This window comes from Pelophylax lessonae (genome assembly GCF_965119305.1).
Source record: "Pelophylax lessonae genome assembly, chromosome: 8".
Taxonomy (NCBI): Eukaryota; Metazoa; Chordata; class Amphibia; order Anura; family Ranidae; genus Pelophylax; species Pelophylax lessonae.
Genome location: NC_138775.1, coordinates 163091305 through 163113789, shown reverse-complemented (window position 1 = coordinate 163113789; position 22485 = coordinate 163091305). Strand labels below are relative to the sequence as shown.

At 40.2% G+C, this 22485-nt stretch overlaps 1 protein-coding gene across 1 annotated transcript in view; it reads left to right on the top strand.

The window, feature by feature from the left end:
* The window catches only part of LOC309562210 (fibronectin type III domain-containing protein 7-like), a gene marked incomplete at both ends in the record, with an annotated part of 32579 nt that overhangs the window by 3479 nt on the left and 6615 nt on the right, over positions 1 to 22485 (top strand). The window contains 6 exons of the mRNA XM_082266329.1: positions 1152 to 1406; positions 3858 to 4127; positions 7087 to 7347; positions 10849 to 11109; positions 18138 to 18398; positions 19610 to 19870. Of these exons, the coding sequence (XP_082122455.1) occupies positions 1152 to 1406; positions 3858 to 4127; positions 7087 to 7347; positions 10849 to 11109; positions 18138 to 18398; positions 19610 to 19870 (1569 nt within the window). The remainder of the gene's footprint in view (positions 1 to 1151; positions 1407 to 3857; positions 4128 to 7086; positions 7348 to 10848; positions 11110 to 18137; positions 18399 to 19609; positions 19871 to 22485) is intronic.

The following is a 22485-nucleotide window of genomic DNA, read 5'->3' as shown; positions in this document are numbered from 1 at the left end:
GCACTAATGAACATGAAAATGAAAACTCAATCCAGGCACAAATGCAAATATATGTGTAAATAACCAACTAATATGGGCCAGATGTCAGCAAAGACTCTTCTACTTTAAAAAAAAAAGTTATTTTCCACTAACTCAGAATCACTTTTCTTCCATGACATAATGTTAAAGTATTCCTGCTGAGAGATTTATCTCAGCCATAAATAATAAAATACTACACATATGTAGCACTAACCCTGTAGGAGTTGCTAATATCAGGGTTTCCCACTGCTGTACAGCCAGTCACAAAGCATTTCCTTCCTGTATCCAGACACAAGAATCATTCCTTTGGCTTGCTTTTGTTATTTTATTAGGGGATGATAACTTGGATGGGGTAGGGGATTATGGGATGCCCAACTTATAAATGTCCAACAATCAAAACTAGGGACAACTTGTCTTGGATTGGCTAAGGGTCCCTAAATATTCAAGGCAACCCCTCCTAGCCTCTGCCCACTATATTCCAGAACGTTCTTCAACATTCTTTAACATTCTAGAAACATTCTAGAAACAAGGGGAGACACCAGAGACTCAACCACATCAACATCTGCCCTATTTTTACATTTGGTGGACAATTATTAATTGGTAAAATCTTGAATGTACAGTACAAGATAATGTACCATCTACTGAAGGTTATTAGAATATGCAAAGTCAAATTACAACTCCATGATTTAACTTCTTGCCTTGTGCTTTCATATCTTTCATATGGTCTTTGAGTCTCTATGACTCATAATAACTTTGTAAGCTATATTTATTATATACAGTATCTCACAAAAGTGAGTACAATCCTCACATTTTTGTAAATATTTTATTATATCTTTTCACGTGACAACACTGAAACTGTACACTCACTACTTTACATTGTAGCAAAGTGTCATTTCTTCAGTGTTATCACATGAAAAGATAGAATAAAATATTTTCAAAAATGTGAGGGGTGTACTCACTTTTGAGAGATACTGTATATTTGATTATAAACGTGGGTACAGCAGAATATATACACCATTGATGTTTCGATGTTAAATGTACAGTATAATGTATTTTGATTCATTACATAGAATTTATTACATTATAACATTTACAGTACAAATCACACTCTACTTATTTCTTTCTTTTCTTAGTGCCAGCCACTCCAGAGATTACTACAGCAAATGGTATTTCCAGCTCTGAAATCACAGTTGGATGGTCTTCACTGGTTGGGGTGGACTACTACTTTCTTATGGTGTCACTCGGGAAAGACAGTATTAATCGCACTTACCAAGCCCTGAACTGCAGCATTGGAGGTCTTAAACCATCGTCTCTGTACAGCCTTACTCTCTATGGTGTGAATTCAGCTGGATCAAGTGCAGCTAGCAAGCGCATAACTGTTCTCACATGTATGTACCTATGCCTTCTATATTCACAATATGGAAAACACCAAGTCAGTTTTAAAGGCAGCCTGTGAAAATAAAAATATAGTAGCTGCCAAAGGTGACATGTTGTTAAAGGTGCAAAGTCTGCGCCTATCAACCTGCTCCTCTCTTTACTACCCAGTGAGTTGCACTTCCAGAACAAGTATGTACACACACAAGCTGAGACTTCTAGAATTCACTAGCTTTATGCTTGTTCCAAAAAGTAATCAACTAAAACAGTGCTTGATAACCTGAAGACCAAAAAAACTGTACAGATCCAACTGAAGCCAAATTAAAAACATTCTAATCCAAAAGCGCAAAATGTATGTTTGCTGCCCTAGCCTTTAGTATGTATTCTGAGTGTGCTGAAACCACCTTGCAGCCAGGTGAACTGGGGTCTTATAGTCAAAACCAGGTACCCGCTCCCCCCCCAAAAAGGTGCAAAATGTGACAGCGGAAGGGGGGAGGAGACAGACAAGTGGAGCTTCCCCTTTTGGGTGGAGCTCTTTTTTAAATCATATGGAAAAATAAAGTGTATTTAGTATACTTTTGCAATATATCCACATTTCCCCATGTTCAACTGTTCAAGAAAGCAAAAATGGCAGCGGTCTAAATCAATTTATAGCTAGCAAGATAATTGTACAATTGACGAATATATGCACATTTTCCTTGTTAGCTATACATTGATTTGGGCAGCTGCCATTTTTGTTTTGTTGGATTAGCTGCATAAGTACATATACTGAGTCTTCAGTTGTCTTAAGTGAGTTTAGGCTTCTAGTGTGTCAGAAAATGGCAGTGGTGACCTCCTAAGCTTCAATGCAGCATTAATGCCCTCAGTCAGATGTAATCAGTTCATTATAATTTGACTTCAAGGGGGAGATTTACTAAAGCTGGTGCACACTGAATCTGATGTAGCTATGCATAGTAACCAATCAGCTTCTAACTTCAGCTTGTTCAATTAGGCTTTGACAATAACACCTAGAAGCGGATTGGTTACTATGAACAGTTGCACCAGACTCTGTGTGCACTAGTTTTAGTAAATCTACCCCAAGTGTGTTCAATTTTATTTTGGTCATAGGCTGGTTCTATTTCAAGTATAAAGTAGAACTTATACCTTCTTCAAAATGGGAAGGAAGACATGTTAGTTTAAAAAGAGAGAATCGTACTGTTTCTCATGTAGAAGAAGAATGAATGTTTAGAATGCATGGAAACATTCATGCAAGGGATTTGAAATCAGATTGAAATGCAGGAACAGAGGGTTTTCTCTGCAATAGTTGATTTGGAATGAGATTTGAGTTAGTGGCAATGTAGAGTTCAATCCAAACTTTACATGTTTCACTAAACAGGCAAGCTGAATGGCTGCTGTATCACCACCCCCATCAAACAAAAGACTTCCCGCTCCTTGGTTACTAGGACACTGGATACAGCCTGCCTCAGAACAACCAAGAATGATGTATGGGCCAGCTGCTGGCATCCTAGCAACCTATGAGATAACTGGTTGCTAAGATGCCTTTAGCAGTTGCCTTGTCTTTTTTTAGCAGAGTGGTGCACACCATTTATTGCGATTGACAATTTATCTATCTCACTGGACAACATGATCAATGATAGATTTAGACTGTGGGAATTTTTTTTTATAACAGACTTTGTTGTGGTGTTGTATCTTTATTTACTATTTTTACTTTTTTTGTTAGTGAGTAAGACAGAGTATTATGCACCCCTTGCTGGTTTGCTCAGGGGTCCAGACATCTGGGGCCCCCTTATTTTAAAAGACTTTCAGATTGTGATACTCTCCCCGCAGACCCCCACATCCACTGGACCAAGAATGTGTGGAGGAGGACCTTGTCCCCATCGTGGGGAGCAGGTGCTTTGCTGGGGAGGGAACCCTGGCAAGGTACCCTCCTCATGTTAAGGGCATGTGGCCTGGTTCTCTGCCCCACCTGAAAGGTCAAGCTGCATGTTTGGTTTTTTGTGTGCAAGGAAAAGGGCCAGGTATAGATTTTTGAAAGGAATCCTTTGTCACTTTGTTTTCAAACAGAATAAAATGTCTGGAAAATGTAATTTAGCAGCAAATTAAACAGTATTTTTTTTTCTTTGTAAATGTCGCTTTTGTTCAGTGGATTGTGCAAATGTGCCACATCATATGCAGGCTTAAGGCATCACCTAAGCATGTTGCTTAAAGGTATTTTGTATTTTTTCAAAGAGCTGTTCCCTGTTAAAGGGTATTTTTTGTAAAAAAAATGTTTTTTTGCATTGGTACATGTCCCCCATGGCACTGCCCAGCTACCTACACTCTTTTTTCTCAAGAGCTTTTGAAAATGTTTAAAGTGTGCTGAATACAAATTTATATTGTTTGCATTTAACAAAAATTATATTTAATTTGGGATACCTTGCTAAATGTATTTGTCATATTAATGTATTTTTTTTTTTTTTAACTAGTGACTCCTCCGCCAACAAATGTCACTGTAACCACAATATCCAGTTATGCTGTGACATTATCGTGGTCAAGTGTTGATTATGCACTGATGTATGGGATCTTTGTTTATGAAGTTGGACTAAGTCCCAGTCTGGCATATATCCGGAAGACTACTTCCCTTGTCATCACACTGGATAATCTGCTACCCTGCACTCACTATATTTTTGCCTTAACATCATATAATTGGTTTTACACAGCTGGGCAGGAGAATCAAGTGCTATATGAAACTGGAAGTAAGTTCATTTATAATTGGCTATCGTTTTAATGCCAGCTGAAAACAGAAACATAATAAACAAAATGTCAATGGAATAGCATGGAAATCTTTTTACTGTAAATGAATGGTGATGAAGATGTTGACATAAAGTGCAGTCCCCTAATTTACATTGGTCAACCTTTCTTTAAACATTGTTCTGTTAGAATTACATTACTAGTCACATTTTGTGAACAAAATCTATGTCCCAAACCAGTTACTCTGAACCTCAGAGGACGTATCACCCACAAGGCAAACTAGGTTGTATCCTAGGGCCCAGTGGATGTGCATATTGCCCAGCTATATACTTCATGACTCTGCAGTAATAGTGCAATTAGTCAAAACTCTGCATCTGCCTGTCACTTCAGTAGTTGGTATCTGATAAAGCTATGCTGGCAATACAAATGGTGCAGCTTCTCTGTACCTATACCAGTCATTATCAATGTTATTCAAAGCCATAGGGAGATCAAACCTGCTACTGTACCTTGCCTTGGGACCTGTTCTGTATTAACCCATCTGTGATCTATCTGTATGATCTCAAAGGAATATTACCTAACTAAGCTTTACCAGCACTTGTAATTTGATTATTATTACTACATAAAATGATGGTGCAATAGTGGTTGTGTTGATAGACTGTAATATGTAGGTTAGTGTCATGACAATGCTGAGGTAAAATTTTCCAAAAGTGGATTTGTTACCTTTTTTAAATCTGGATATCAAAGATGACTTACTGTAAAGTCCAGAAAAAGACACTCTAGTCATAGTTTATAACCAGTGAGTTAAGCGTCACCCTTAGCAGCTCACCTTCCCTAACTAGGTTGTACCCAGGGCTTAATACACAAAACTTTATACTCTTACTATAGCATTTGTCTGCTGAACCCAAGGTAGAAGAGAGTGGATGTACCATACAGTGATGGGAGAAACAAGCTGGAATTCATTCTGGGGGAGTCAGGACTGGTGGCTGGCAGCACACTGTAGAGGTATCTGGTAATACAGCCAAAGTCTGGCAGGGGAGATATTTGTTAAATATAGCAAAGGTCAGGGCAGGCAGTAAAGATATCAGCTAAACATTGATTTTAAGCTTTTTGAAGGTTCACAGAAGCTTTCACGCTTTCAGTAGAATTTCTAACTCTGCTAAACTTGAACTGCAGAGGCCAGCTCAGCAGTAAATGAATGCTTGCTCTAGCCTGACTATATGTAGTGTATATCACAAATACTGGGAGACAAGTAAGTCATCTCTGGGAATCATTTTAAATTTGAGGATCTTCATTATTAGAACTAAGATATTGACTGTATATATTATCTAAAAGCAACTGAGATAATACTTCGGATAATTAAAATATAATTAGGTTTTTTCAGTGAAAAAGTCTGAAAGATCTGCATACACCTTGTGTATACACCTTGATATTCTAAACTTTGTATACTTAATGGAAAATAACTGCTTTCACACAGTACAATGCAATTTAAAGTAAATTCCTTATCAAGAATTTGTGATTATTGAGTTGTAATTTTGGCAGGATTTTGTAATTACCCTCGCAGGGAAGGGGGATTGTGATTTTGGATTGAAGTGATTACAAAGTAGAGATGGAAAGGTTACTATCTGATGTTGGTTATGACCCACAATTATTTTTGGTGTGATAAAAATTCTACCTGCAGACCAAGGAAGTAGGTATAGGAGCAAAATATACGCATAATGTGGCCAGTATTTTATGGCCAAGTGGGAGAAGGACTGTATTAGTTCTGTTTTTTGGTCAAATATTTTTGGTCAAAATCATCATTAGGAAGTGGGGCCTAGAGACCATAGGAGATTTTTTGGGACATTTGAATTATATTTATAATATTGTTTAATATTGTAATACCATTTTTGTAATCTTTGTAATTGATCAGGTACATTGGAGAGGGTCTAAACTACTGTAAGACATTTAATATCAAAGAATGAAACCAAGTGGATATTTTTATTGGATGGATTGTGCCCTGAGGGTTTAAATATAGATATTGATCAAGATACAGATTCATATTCTTTTAATGTTTTATTTTATTTTGTTCAGTTAGATGTTGCTGGCGAGGATGCAATATATTGATGTACGCTAGAATATATCTATTGTTTAGGCGGAAAGAATTTACAGTTATAGTTTCCCTACTGTAGGAGGACATTTTGGTCTATTTGGCACAACACAGCATTATTGTTGTAGCACAACAAAAGATTATTGTGGGTATTTTTGGAGCGTGGCACTTCACAAGGGGTTTGCGTCGACTGGATGAAACATGTTGGGTGGAGTTTGGACCTTGTGATGTTGTCACACATGAGAGTCCATGTATACATTTTTATACTAGGAAGCAGTGTGGCCCTCTGAAACAAACACAAGCTATATTATCCTGCTGCTAGTGAATAGCACGTGAATATATGAGTGCAGCTTTTTTTGAAGTGCAGTCTATTTTAAAGCTACTTTTAATAAAGGTTTTGTCCCCTTCTAAGATGCTTGGGGTGGAGTATTATTTGGGAGGTGTTTAGCGATCACTGATGGGCGCTTGGAGGATAAGGAGTTTTTAGATGCCTATCTGGGGTTACCATAAAACTGATTAGATTACATTTACATTTTCTTACTTGAGCATTTTATAAAATATTTGAGGGATTATATTAAAACAATATCAGCTAATTCTTAACTTTATGGATTTAACGTGTATATATAAATATATATATACAGTATATATATATATATATATTTATTGACTCTGTTAGCCCTTTTTAATTTGTTTGTTTTGTTGTTGGTGCATTTACACTCCTTAGGTATAAAATAGTAATATTAATTTTGTTAATAATTATTCAGGTTTGACTGATTTTCAGGGAAATAGCACTGTAGACCATTTTAGATATACAATGCAAATATTTACACTAATAAAAACATTTTTCATTTCTGTTCCTCTTGTTTTTTTGTGAACAGAGGTGGCTTCTCCCCAGATTCTCAACATCCAATACAACAGCAATTTGGGCAAAGCATTAATATCCTGGACATCAAGCTTAGGAGCCTCTTCCTATATGGCGACTGCAAAATCAGACGCTAACTATGAGTCTTTGTGTACTTCCACTTCAAACAGCTGTGAGATCCAAGGCTTAGTTTGTGAACAGAGATATACACTAAGTGCCATTGCACTAACCAACAACTGTAGCAGCAATACCAGTGAAGCTTTAATTCTAGAAACAGGTATGCTAATCAAAGCATAAGTTATTTTTTATGATATTGGTTTAATTTTAATTTGGATAAGGGACGTGGCATTATATGTTATCCACTTGCCGAACGCCCCATAGGATATTTACTGCTACAGGGAGGCCGCACTGTGCAGAATCACACAAACAAGCACACACACACACACACACACACACATATATATATATATATATATATATATATGTGAATCTGCACTTCCGGGTGGGGTGGGGGGCTCACTCCCCCGGCAACAGCTTCTGCTGCCACAGCAGAAGCTGATCAATGGATGCTGGCAAATGGATGTCCACCGGCACCCACCAATCATCAGCAAAACACACAGAAAGGAGCTCTGTCTATGTAAACAAGGCAGAACTCCGTTCTGTCAGGGGAGAAGTGATAGATTTTCTTTCAAGGAATAAAATCCATCCATTCCCCTTAGTAAAAGCACCTCACACAGTACACAAAAACACTGGCTAGGCACACATTTAACCCTTTGATCACCCTAGATGTTTAACCCCTTCTCAGCCAGTATCATTAGTACAGTGACGGTGCATATTTTTAGCATTGATCACTGTATTAGTGTCACTGGTTCCCACAAAGTGTCATAAGTGTCAGTTAGTGTTCATTGTCCTTCAGAATTTCGCAGTAACGCTATAGGTCGCTGATCTCCACCAATACTACTTTAAAAAAAAAAAACTATTCCAGTATATACCCTATAGTTTGTAGGAGCTATAACGTTTGCACAAACCAATCAATATACGCTTATTGGGATTTTTTTTTACTAAAAATATAAAGCATAATACATATTTGCCTAAATTTATGAAGAAATTAATTTTTTAATTAATTTTTATTTTTTTATGGGATATGTTTTATAGCAGAAAGTAAATTTATTTATTTATTTACTTATTTTTTTCAAAATTGTTGTTTTTTTTTGTTTATAGTGCAAAAAATAAAAAATGCAGTGATGATTAAGTACCACCAAAAGAGCTCTATTTGTCTAAAATGACATAAATTTTATTTGAAAACAACCTTGCATGACTGCGCAATTGTCAGTTAAAATAACGCAGTGCCGTATCACAAAAAATGGCCTGGTCATGAAAGGAAGTAAATCACTCCCAGAGTATTTCATTAGTAAGTTTCATGTGAACTATTCTCTGAACTCCTGATCATTGTGAAAAAAAAGCCCTGTTCAAGCATAGTGAGCCTTAAATGAACTTTAACAACTCTTATTCACTCAAAAGATATACTTAAAGGAAATTGAATTTATTTATTATTTTCTGTAACAAAAACAATAAATTTTCATTTTATTTAAGTTGCATATGAATACATCACATTTACGTCTTTCAGTCAGTTAATGGAGCTCTAAGGTAGTCTTGAAAAGCAGCTAAAATCTTTGCGAGCAGCTTATGGGTTAAACTGGGACTTTAATTACTTAGAGATGAGGCACACTGCCTACTTCTCTGCTGGCAAAGATAGCAATGTCTTTAGAGTGTCAGCAAAACCAACATTTTATTTCTGTTTTAGATAGAGTAGGGTAGGCTTAAAACTATAATTTTTTGCTGTTTCCTGAGAAGAGGAAATCATTCATTAGCCAACATAATTTCTATCTTAGAGAGTTGTCACAGAAATAGTTGTCTCCAATGGAGGACTTTACATCATCTCTTGCTCTGGGTACAACTCAAAATCTTTGGATTAATCCTTTTTTCTTTCTCAGTGACACCAGGACAAATAAAAAGGGTGAAGACACAGATAGCAATAAACAAAGACAAAGGGTCTTTACATACACTTGAAGAGTTAACAAAATTTGTTAAAATTCATAACAGTAATGCTAAGCATGTTAGAAAGCTTAGCATACTTTTCTTTGTTCAATCATATTTATTGACCATTTCAAAGAATACAATAGAAGAAAAGTGGGGGAACGATTAATCCCATGGCAAAATGTTACAGACTAAAGTACAAGAACTGTTGACAAGCGCCACAACTAAGCTAAGTAGAGGGTAGATTTGTTGGATTGTTAACAAAAAACATATGGAGACTCTTTAAATTATCAATGGAAAGACATAAAGGAGCTGCTCAAGGTAAAATAATTATTTCTGTAGGGAAAACCTGCTTAATAGGAATAAAAAATGCTCATATAGCTTTAAATAATAAATAGCCAATGTAGACAGATTAAAATGCTGTGGCACAATTAGAGATGAAGAGAAAGAGCATAGTTTTCATATGGAGAGTCATTAACTGATTTCATAATACATTTGTATTTGTAAAAATAAAAATGTTATATATATATATATATATATATATATATATATATATATATATATATATATATATATATATTTATAAATAATAAAATCTGTTTAAAATGTAAGCATTCGGGGTTAGATTAATTTTTGGTATACCAAAAAAAACAACAGAGTATGTCTAAAAATAAATTTTTATTTACAATTTCAATATGAAAACATCATTATAAAAGTAGGAATATGCATTAACAATATGTCTATGTATGTAATCCTATGGGCCTTGATCGGGTCGGGTTGAATGTCTTGTTGCAACTTCAATGGTAAAGATTCCTAGCCTGTGTCCTGTGAAGGATGTGGGCTGCTTATATCATGGTTCATTATAATTGCTATTTGAGTGCAGAAAGGTTTATGTTCATATTGAGAATGCGTTGTCTTGGGTTGCAGATGCAAGATTCATGGGCAGAGTCTGGTATATTGCACTGTTTTTCTTTTTGTGTATTTTTTATGTGTTGTTCCCTCTATTTTGGGACTGTGATTTAGTAGGCCATAGGCCAGGTTCACACTAGCTGCGGCCGCAGCTTGCAGCAGGGGGTCGGGTGCGTCCCTGTTCTTCGTTTCAGGTGCAAATCAGGTCCGAATTTTTGCCTGAATTCGGACCTGAAACTGAGCCAAAGACGCACAGGACCCTTTTCCAGTGCGGACCGCAGCCACCCCGGAGCTGTGTGAACCGGCTCCATTGAGAGCTGGTAACAGTCTCCTGCCCTGCGAATTGGATGCGGAGAAACCCGTATCCAATTTGCATACGTTTGAACCGGCCCTAATGTTCTTTTTGTTGTATTGTAAAAGTTTTTTGAAAATCAATAAAGATAATTTTTAAAAACAATATGTCTATAATAATTAAATTCACTTGTTGTTGATAACAAGTTGTAATCAGTAACATATAATCAAAAAATAATAAACAAAAATAAATCAAATTATGATAAAATTGATCAAAAACTATTATCGATCCCTTTTAAGAAATGGGCTTGATTTTATGACATTCCACATTTTTCGTTTCTAACAGAGACTTTCGTTCTATTTAAAATTGCAAAGCTATGATAGTATTATAAGTATACTTAAGTATACTTATAGTATTATAAGTATAGAAAATGTGAGTTAAAAACTGTGAAATATTATTATTATTGGTGGTGTGTATATGATACTCAGTAAACGACAGTTGCTCCATAAGTTGAGTTCAGGATCTTTTTGTGTTTTGCAGCTCTGTGTGCCCCCACAAATGTGACCGTAATTCGTGACTGTAGTATCAACACTGTGAACGTTTACTGGAATCCTGTTATTGGTGCCGTTAGGTACATTTTAAATGCTGCCGCACCTGATGGCAGTAAGGAGGAATGCGCTAACCCTGATCCCAACTGTTTCTTCATGAACTTACTGTGCGGGACTGAATATGAGATGAGTGTGCTTGCCTTTAATGGTAAAATTAATAGCTCTAGCAGTCCAGGAATCAAAATAAGAACAGGTGAGAGAAACAGAAGTTTCTGTGTGGTGTACAAGCCTAATTATGTAAAAAAATGTAAACATATAAAAAAAAATCAGCTCCTAAAATACTACAAACAGTTTTTGTCCATTACTAGTGATTTCAACTGCACAGTTTGTTAATTGGTCAGCATCTAGGGTATAACAAAGTGCACCTAAGAGCCTTGGGTCAACAAAATTGTACAAAACCTTAACTTTTAAATTGAAAATTGTAAATTGTAAATTCACATTATGTTTCCCTGCTGTTGAATAAAACCCATTAGTGCATTTACAGCCTATGCCCAGGTTTTATAGTATATGGATATGGGAGTGGGCAGCATTGCACGGAACACTTGGATCTTTTTGTATTTACCCAATTGAAGCAACTTTGTAAAATTTATTTTTGGCACACAGTTTTGCATATCATTGAGCACATAATTTCTCACTATTTAGTCAATGATCATATGTTTTTTGATTGTTATGTTTTTCATTTCACCGATATTTAATTTAGTTAAAGTATAGAACTGTATGAATTTATTTTTTCATTTTGGATAGAGCAAGGAAGGGGTATAATCCCTGTCAGATTTATTTTTGCCATCTTTGTCCCATTGTGGAGATTCCCCTTCACTTCCTGCCCCAAAGCTAAACAGGAAGTGAGAGGAAATCCCTGCTAATGCAGGGATTTCCTTGGGGACCCCCCAGGTTACCAGAACTACTGTCTCAATTGGAAGATTTCCCCTCTATTACTATTCTGGGGACAACCCAAAATTTGGGATTTTCTTTTACTTTCACTTTCAATGATAATGGTAACCAGGACAAAAAGAGAGGGTGAATCTCTTTACCAGGGGCACAGACATCAGCAAAAACTGACAGGCATTCTAATCCCTCTTCACTCTATCCAAAACTAAAAAAAAAAGTTTTGCCTTTAGTTATAATTTAACACTTTTCATTTATTTTTATACTTATTGGTTATTAATGCATATATAATGGGATTTATTTATATTTGCTATATTTTATTGAACTGTGTTATGAAATAGTATTGCACATTTAATAACAGCGCAGCACAGGTGATTTTATGTGGATGAGTCTTTGGTACTTTTTTTGGTGCTTGCAGCTTTAGCCTGGATTTTTTGGTGTAGGAATACTCTATTTTAAAATTATTTTCTAAAGACTACATATCCCATGGTACCTTGAGGTTTTTCAAGCAGTGATTCCTCTACTGACTTCACCTCACGCAACTCATCCTATCAGCACCTCTGTAGTTCAGAAAGCAGGCTCTTTGAATTCAGTGACACAGTAGTGCCTATCAACAGGGGCATAGTGAATACGTGTCACAGAATTCAAGAAAGTAAATGTGTGGGAAAAATTACAGAGTAAGTTTACAAACTTCAAGACAATTCACTGCAATAGGGGTGTTAGGGATACAAGTGGTAGCCTGATGGCAGAGGAAGGCCCCACTGGTGCTGGAGGGCGGAGCTTAGACGGGACCCCCCAAGGTAAGTGACACAGGCTAACCTGAGGTGCGGAATCTAAGTATCCACCGGTTTTCGCCAGGGCCTCTAGTGGTGAGGATGGACTTTGCTGCGTGTGGATACCAGGTCGCAGTCCTCAGGGTCGCCCCACCAAGGGAGAAACCGGTCAAGATCCGAAGGCAGATAAGCAGACAAGGGAGATCCGAGAGAATGGTCAAACAAGCCGGGGGTCAGGACGGGCAGCAGGTCAACAAGGTCAGGAACAAGCCAAAGGTCAAACAGATATCAAACAGGTAACAGGAAGCAGGCTTCAGGAACACAGGAAGAGCTGCAGACAAGACAGCGAAGACACAGTGCTTCTGAGCTGTTTAAATAAGGCAGCCTGTTTGCCAATTACTGCAATCAGTCTGCTCTAGGTTAACCCTTTGGATTGCAGAATCATGACAGCACATCAGTGTGCTCAGGAAGCATTCCTAACATTGCCCCCCCCTTAAAGGCAACCTCCGGGTGCCCAACAAACTGCTTTTCTGAGGATGGGCAAGAAAAAACGCCTGGATCAGGTCTCCGGCATGAATGTTACTCTCAGGTTCCCATGAATTCTCTTCCGGCCCATAACCCTTCCATTTAATAAGGAACTGAAGCTGGTTACCTCTTTTCCGGCAATCAAGTACAGCCTCAACTTCGTACTCCATGTCGCCATCCACCATCACTGGTTCCGGAGGTCCAGGGCTTCTGCCGGGGAAGGCGTCGGGAACTACGGGTTTTAAAAGAGTGACATGGAACACAGGATGGATCCGTAGGGTATCAGGTAAGGATAACTCATAGGACACGGCAATGAGTCTTCTTTTAACGGGGAATGGGCCGATAAACCTGGGAGCCAACTTCTTGGATGGGCATGCCAAGCGGAGGTTAGCTGTGGATAAAAAGACCTGGTCACCTGGTTGGAGAATCAGTTCTCCCCTCTTTTTCCCATCACAGATTCTTTTGGATGCTATCTGAGCCTTGGCCAAGGTGTCCTGCAGAAGTTTGTTGTTACTCGTGAAGAAGCCAATGGTGACCTGAACTGCGGGCACTCCGGAATCAGATGGGAAGTCGGGCAGAAAGGAAGGATGAAACCCATAATTGGCAAAGAAGGGAGATTGGCCGGTGACAGAATGTCGTGAATTATTAAAGGCAAATTCCGCAAATGGTAGTAATGCTACCCAGTCGTCCTGGACGAAGGTGGTAAAGCACCGGAGATATTGTTCCAGGGTCTGGTTCGTTCTCTCTGTTTGCCCGTTCGTCTGCGGGTGGTAAGCTGAAGACATAGATAATTCAATTTTTGGTAGCTTACACAAGGCCCTCCAAAAGCGTGACGTGAACTGTACCCCTCTGTCCGAGATAATGTTCTTGGGTACCCCGTGCAGTCGCACGATCTCCCTAATAAAGACTTCTGCAGTTTCTTTCGCAGAAGGGGTACCTTTGAGGGGTAGAAAGTGGGCCATCTTAGTAAGCCGGTCTACAACCACAAAAATGGCGGAGCACCCGGCCGAAGGTGGAAGTTCCACGATAAAGTCCATGGCAATAGTTTGCCAGGGCCGGTCAGGGATGGGGAGTGGTCTGAGGAGACCCCACGCCTTACTTCTGGTGGTTTTACTCCTGGAGCAAGAAACACAGGAAGACACATAACTTCTGCAGTCTTTTTCCATTTCAGGCCACCAGAAGGTGCGTTGCATGAGGTCAAGGGTCCTATGAACGCCAAAATGGCCAGCCAGAGGGTGGTCATGGCAGGCAGCTAGAACCGAAACTCTGACTCCCTCTGGGACAAAGATTTTGTCCTTAGCCCACAACAAACCATCCTTGCGTGACAGGGGTATCCCAGGAGGACCGGAAATGTTGGCAGAGGCTTGTTCAAGATGGGATTTCAGGCTAGTGAGCAGGAGCAGGAAGTTTTTCTCTGACAGGATAGTGTCAGGTACCAAATCTTCTTTAGGATTATCAAACATCCGGGACAGGGCATCCGGTTTGACATTTTTCGACCCGGGCCGATAGGTAATATGGAACGAGAATCTGGAGAAGAAGAGTGCCCATCGGGCCTGGCGGGGTCTAAGTCGTTTTGCAGATCTTAAGTATTCAAGGTTCTTATGATCTGTAAATATAAGAATCGGGTGTGATGCTCCTTCCAGTAGATATCTCCACTCTTCGAGAGCGGCTTTGATAGCCAGGAGTTCCCGGTCCCCGACATCATAATTTTTCTCCGCAGGAGAGAGTTTCCGGGAAAAGAAGGCTATTGGGTGAGTTAAGTCTTTAGTTCCCTGTCTTTGGGAGATGACTGCCCCGACCGCAACTTCCGATGCGTCTACCTCCAGGAGATAGGGTAAGGCAGGATCCGGGTGACTCAGGATAGGGGCAGAGGTAAAATGTTTTTTAAGAACCGAGAAGGCGGACTGAGCCTCTGGGGTCCACTGGAAGCGGACATTCTTCTTAGTAAGGTGAGTAATAGGGGCTATGATGTTGGAGAACCCCTTAATGAACCTCCTATAAAAATTGGCGAAGCCAACGAAGCGCTGTACTCCCTTTTTGTCTGATGGAGGTGGCCAGTCCAGAATGGCAGAGACCTTCTGAGGATCCATCTCTATTCCATCTGTGGAAATTATTAACCCCAGAAACGGGATACTGTTCTGCTCAAAAACGCACTTCTCGGCCTTGGCGTAGAGACCATGCTGGTGAAGGCGACCGAGGACATTTCGAACGTGCTCGCGATGCTGCTCTAGGGATGTTGAGAAGATTAGGATGTCATCCAAGTATACGATGACGAAGATATCCAACCAATCCCTGAAGATGTCGTTCACAAAGTGTTGGAACGTGGCAGGAGCATTACAAAGGCCAAATGGCATTACCAGGTATTCGAAATGTCCGAATCTAGTGCGGAAAGCAGTCTTCCATTCGTCGCCCTCCCGGATGCGCACCAAGTTGTACGCCCCACGAAGATCCAGCTTAGTAAACAAGACGGCAGATCTGAGTCTCTGAAAGAGTTCGGGGACTAGAGGAAGGGGATAACGGTTTTTAATAGTAACTTTATTTAAATCCCTATAATCAATGCATGGTCGGAGAGTGTGATCCTTCTTCTCTACGAAGAAGATACCTGCCCCTGCTGGAGAGGTAGAGGGACGGATGAACCCCTTCTTCAGACTTTCGTCTACATAGTTTTTTAAGACGTCCAGCTCACGTTCAGAAAGTGGGTAGATCCGGCCGAACGGGATTTCGGCTCCTGGGAGCAAGTTGATGGGGCAGTCATATGGACGGTGGGGGGGCAAGGTCTCTGCTCCCCGTTTGCTGAATACATCCAGGAAATCATGGTATGCTTTGGGCACCACAGAACATACATCAGGTTCAGATTCAAGACAGAACAGAGTCTTGGGGAATTCAGGAGGAGTGGGTAGACAGGAATTCTTGCAGTACAGAGATGGGAACTGGATGGTGCCTGTGATCCAATTGACTTGTGGGTTATGTGCTTGCAACCACGGTAATCCCAGGATAATGGGAAATAAGGGGGATTTGATAACATCCAAGATAATCAGTTCCTTATGGCCGGAGGAGGAGACCATAGGAAGGGGAAAAGTTTCTTGGGTCACGGGCCCGGATTTGATGTGGGAGCCATCAGCCAGGAAGATGGTGAGGTCCTGGGTCTTGAGCCGGAGAGGTACGCCATGTTGCAGGGCGAACGAGCGATCAATGAAACAACGGCAGGCTCCCGAGTCAATGATTGCTGTAACTGGGACGGGTCCTTCCTGAAGCTGTAATGACACAGGAAAGGCTAGGTGGGAGGAACTGGTAACAGTTGCCACAGAACTGGATGGTAAGGCCTGCAGGAACTTATTATATTTTGCCGGGCAGGAGCGCACATAGTGGCCAGCTTCACCGCAATACAGGCACAGGTTACCCAACTGGCGACGGCGTCTCTCCTCCGGGGACAAAGCAGGCCGTATGATCCCAAGTTGTATAGGTTCGGGCGTATCTGAGGCGACTCCAGCAGGAGCGGGGTTGGTAGGAGCTGACCCAGCGGAAGAAAAGTATGCAGGAGGAGCAACTGGTAGCGTCCAGGCTGGTCTGAACTGCTGCGGAGATCGTTCTGCTCTGCGTTCCCGTAGCCGCCGGTCGATTTGAATGGACTGGGAAATCAAATCTTCCAAGGCGTCGGGGACACCTACCCGCGCCAGCTCGTCCTTCAGTCCTTCCGACAAACCGAGACGGAACTGATACCGGAGTGCTGCTTCGTTCCAGGACGTATCGGAACTGAGGCGGCGGAAGTCAGTGACGTAGTCTTCTACGGGCCTGCGACCCTGCTGAAGAACATGAAGCGCAGTTTCTGCGGTGGAGGATCGCTGCGGGTCATCATAGAGCTGTGCCATGGCCTCAAAAAATGACCGTAAGGAGTTTAAATGGGGGCTGCCCTCTTCAAGGAGCCGATGAGCCCAGGACTGGGGTTCGCCTAGGAGCAGGGAGATAACAAACCCCACCTTGGTGGTCTCCAAAGAAAAGGTTTGAGGTTGCAGGGAGAAATACAGCTGGCAGGCGTTGCGAAATGCGCGGAATTTACCGCGATCCCCGGAATATTTTTCTGGAGCAGGAACTCGAGGTTCTGGTGGCAGCATCACTACGGTAGGGCCAGAAGCAGGTCCAGAATGTGCTGCAGCAGGAGAGGAAGCAGATAATACAGGAGGACCCCCCTGAAGGGTAGTAGAGCGCAACCGTTCCTCTAGCTGTGTGTAGCCGTTTTGAAGCGACTTTACGGCTTGAGACAGGGTTGCGAGGTGTTGGCAGATCTCTTCCAGCGGTGAGGCTTCTCTTGCAGGCTCCGTCATGGCTGTCTTGTACTGTTAGGGATACAAGTGGTAGCCTGATGGCAGAGGAAGGCCCCACTGGTGCTGGAGGGCGGAGCTTAGACGGGACCCCCCAAGGTAAGTGACACAGGCTAACCTGATGTGCGGAATCTAAGTATCCACCGGTTTTCGCCAGGGCCTCTAGTGGTGAGGATGGACTTTGCTGCGTGTGGATACCAGGTCCCAGTCCTCAGGGTCGCCCCACCAAGGGAGAAACCGGTCAAGATCCGAAGGCAGATAAGCAGACAAGGGAGATCCGAGAGAATGGTCAAACAAGCCGGGGGTCAGGACGGGCAGCAGGTCAACAAGGTCAGGAACAAGCCAAAGGTCAAACAGATATCAAACAGGTAACAGGAAGCAGGCTTCAGGAACACAGGAAGAGCTGCAGACAAGACAGCGAAGACACAGTGCTTCTGAGCTGTTTAAATAAGGCAGCCTGTTTGCCAATTACTGCAATCAGTCTGCTCTAGGTTAACCCTTTGGATTGCAGAATCATGACAGCACATCAGTGTGCTCAGGAAGCATTCCTAACAAGGGGTAGTAGGCTAGAAACAATTTCAATTTAATGTGGATTATTATATGGTTTTACATTTTGCTCACAGATTTGCTTTAAACACAAACTAAGTTATATTATACAACTAGGTTGATTTATTAGAAGTATATAAACATACATGTTTAATATGTTTCTGTTTTACAAGCTCCGTGCGAACCACGAAATGTTCAGGCCATCATCCAATGCCAAGACAATTCTCTGGACGTTTCATGGAACCCATCAAATGGGGCTTCTTTCTACACAGCTTCAGTCTTGGGGAGCAGTGGTGTCACCTACAACTGTTCCTCTATGAACACCAGCTGTCAGATTGTAGGGCTACAGTGCGGTGAAAGCCTATCACTTTCTGTAATCGCCTATGATGTTGATTGTCCCAGTATGAGTAGTCACCCGGAAGATGTTGTAACAGGTATGTTATTAACCATTTGAAAATGTAGGCAGCTGGTGTTAATAGAATTATTTCAAACATTTTAAAGGTTAATTATTAAAATAAATAAAAATTAAGATCAAATGCACTTTACATTTGAACAAACTTCCTGAACGTATATTTCTATTTGTAAAATCACTTAAATAAATATAGATTTACTTATGTAGAGGAATGTATTTAGTTCCTTTGTTTAGGCATACATATTTAAATATTCTTAACTTGGAACTAGTATAAGTCTGCCTTCTATTGTTACTTGTTATTTTTTAACAATTTTTCCTTGGTTTACTATTTTATGCGTCCTTTTTTTACTTTTTGTATTTTTTACTTTTCCTATGTTACACATGAATGTGACCTTAGGTTAAATACCAAATGGAATCAAGGAATCAAGAAATCCTCAGCTCGCCACATAGGCTAATCCAAAAAACAAGGGGTTTAAGCCTTACTTTAGGATGGGGGGGGGGGGGGGGAGAGGGGGCATTATTATCATAACTTCATGGCCCTATGGCTCCAAACATGTTCTCTTTTGGAGTTATTTATTTTTATCTGAATTTAGACATAAAAACCAATTTCAGCTGTAGAGAACAGGTCTAAACAGTTGTTTGGAAGACTTTTCATGTTGTAGTGAGAGAATGTCACCAGCACACCACGAATCTCCAGAACGGGTTCAAAGCTTTATTTAGCCATTGCATCATTATAGCAGAAACAACATTTCGGAGCCTCACAAGACCCCTTCATCAGGCATGTGTGATGGCTGTATAAAGCTTTGAACCCGATCTGGAGATCTGTGGTGTACTGGTGACATTCTCTCACTCTTACTGTCTTCAGTACCAGCTGATGGTCACTACAGCACCCATTTACATACACAGCCATTTCTGCAGGAATGTGTGCGTTGGGAATAGTCCATTGGAATTTTCATGTTTTAGGGCACAAGAGGACTGGATATGGTTTAAACTGAGCAGCTTTTCACACTAAGAGCACTGTATTTAATATTCAGATAAAGGCTGGATACTCACAAGGTATAATAGTAAGTGTCTCTTGGAAAACCTATATTGGAGACATATTACTAATGGTTCATCCAAACATGAATAAAAGTTACCTCCTTTTATTAATTAGTTAATATATGTATGTTTTTAGTGTCCATAGAATACTCTGGGATAGGTATTAATCTAAAATGTTTCTTTTTTTTTTTTTAGTTCCATGTGCACCCAATGATGTCTTAGCCCTGACCGACTGTAATACACAATCCACTGTTATTCGATGGAGCTATAGCGAGGGGGCTGTTAAGTATATTGCCAAAGCAGTGGCTACTGATGGATCAGAACAGTCCTGTGAATCTTTTCAACTAAGCTGTACACTCTCTGAATTACCATGCAGCCAAACTTACACGGTTTCTGTTACTGCTTCCAACTATGAGTGCCTTAGTCCCCAAAGTCCATCTTCAGAGTTCAACACCGGTGTGTACCATTGCTTAATACCACCTAATATAATAGAACTATCAGCCTAGACAGATAGGCATCGTTGTCCTCTTTTATCTGTGCAGCAACAGTTTAGTGAAGGGTGAAAATGCAAAACCACAAAGTAACCAAACAGAAGTTGGCTTTAACCCATCTGCATTATAAAAGTTACATAAATCAACTACATTATATTCACCCCATCTTCGAAATAGCTATAACTTCACTTTATCATTTAGCTTTTACCACATGAACGTACAAAATTTACATGCAGAACACCTCACATGGTAAAAATTTGAACATGATTCTTTGTGCAGCCAATTACAATTTTTATGGAAAATGGAATTATATTCAGTTGCGTACTTAATTCTCTAAAACAAGATTTATGGATCTGTCAGCATTTTTTTTAATTCTTTATTTAAAGATTTTCTTTTACCAAGGACATAGGTATGATCATAACATGTCTTGTACACAATATACATTACAGGGGTCAGGATACCGGTTCAAAATATCAGAAACATTATTACATTTTTCATGTTGACTTGTACCTGTGTAAGGAAAGACAGATTTACTTCAGTGTAAGGAAATCAGTGTGGGCTTATGCACATGTTCATACTTCTGCTAATAGCTCTGTGTATGGTTTTACTGGCTGGAGAATATCTGTTCCCCAGAATACAAATCTATCCTAGAGCAATTGGCCTAGATACTACACCCTCTCTCTATCTCCCACTTACCCCTCAGGACTAGAGGGGACCCACCCCAGCACATTTCCCCCTGCTATTTCTACCTCCTGTCCTAACCTGGCCCCTTAGCCCATTTCTCAACACCCTGAATTTTCTCTAATACCTTCCTAACTTTCCTTGGCCTCTCTGAGGTATTCTTACTTTGCTTCCCCAAACCCTTTGCTCTGTTCATCTGGACCCACAATATTTCTGTTACCCTGTTGGAAAAGAGAAAATACCCTATCCAGTATACAGCCATGGCCAAAAGTTTTGAAAATGACACAAATATAAATTTTCACAAAGTCTGCTGCTTCAGTGTTTTTAGATATTTTTGTCAGATGTTACTATGGTATACGGAAGTATAATTACAAGCATTTCATAAGTGTCAAAGGGTTTTATTGACAATTACATTAAGTTTACGCAAAGAGTCAATTTACTGCTACTTTTTGTTGTCTGACTTTCAGTAGAAATCCCATCATGTCCACATTCTGGATTACACGCTGCAAGAAGAGGCCCAACATAAAAATAAAAATGGGGGTGAAAAAGGGCATTCCTGTCTTGTATCATTGGTCAGGGAAAAGAAGGGGAGATAACTTTGTTGGCTGTAACTGTGGCAACGGGAGTCAAACTGATGGCCTACAGCTATTTATACATGTGGTCCCCAATTCCAATATGCCGGAGAGTGGCCTTCAGAAAGTATACTCTGTTGAATGCTTTTTCAGCATCGATAGAGAGCACGGGTGCATGGGGATCTTCTGAGCATGGGCAAGATGGATTTCATTTCGAACTCTTATGGTATTGTCTTTAGCTTCTCAAGTCTACTTGATCCAAAATAATGATAGGTTATAAGAGGGGAACCAACTGCGTGCAGAGAAGTTTTATAAAGAGTTGGTAGTTTAGTTGGTAGTTTGCATATAGGTTGGGTTCTTTGCCTTCTGTCAGGATTACAAATATATGCACCTGTAAAGTTTTGTCAGGGAATTTGTAGCCATCAGGAATTGAGTTATAGGCTGGTACAAATCTAGGGGCCAAGACAGGTGCAAAGTATTTTGTGATAATTACTTGTAAAACCATCTGAGCCAGGCACCTTATTTAAATTTTAGTGATTTAATCATGACAGGGAACTCATCAGTCAGTACTGGCATGTTTAGAGATTTTGTGGTGGCTGAGGGAAAAGGGGGGAAGCCCAAAGAGGCTAGGTAATATTGGATTTTTTAGATTTCATGTCTGAAGTGAAGGTGTTAGTATGTTGGAGTAAATTGTATAGGGATACGTAGAATTCTCTAAAGCGTGTTGCTATATCTGCATTGGGATGTAGTTGTTTTCTAGTCCCAGCATCAATATAGGGGTGTATGTTTTGAGAAAAAGTTCCCCTAGAGAGTTAGCCAGGATCTTCCTGGGTTTGTTACCATATTGATAATAGATGCTTTTAGTTTAAGCCGATTGTACCTTGGTGTTGTGTAGTAGCAGATACAGTATCTCACAAAAGTGAGTATACCCCTCAGATTTTTGTAAATATTTTAATATATCTTCTCATGTGACAACACTGAAGAATTGAACATTTGCTAAAATGTAATGTAGTGAGTGTACAGCTTGTATAACAGTGTAAATTTGATGTCCCTTCAAAATAACTCAACACACAGCCATTAATGTCTAAACCTCTGGAAACAAAAGTGAGTACACCCATAAGTGAAAATGTCTAAACTGGGCCCAAAGTGCAACATTTTGTGTGGCCATCATTATTTTCCAGCACTGCCTTAACCCTCTTAGGCATGGAGTTCACAGAGCTTCACAGGTTGCCACTGGAGTCCTCTTCCACTTTTCCATGACAACATCACAGAGCTGGTGGATGCTAGAGACCTTGCACTCCTCCACCTTCCGCTTGAGGATGCCCCA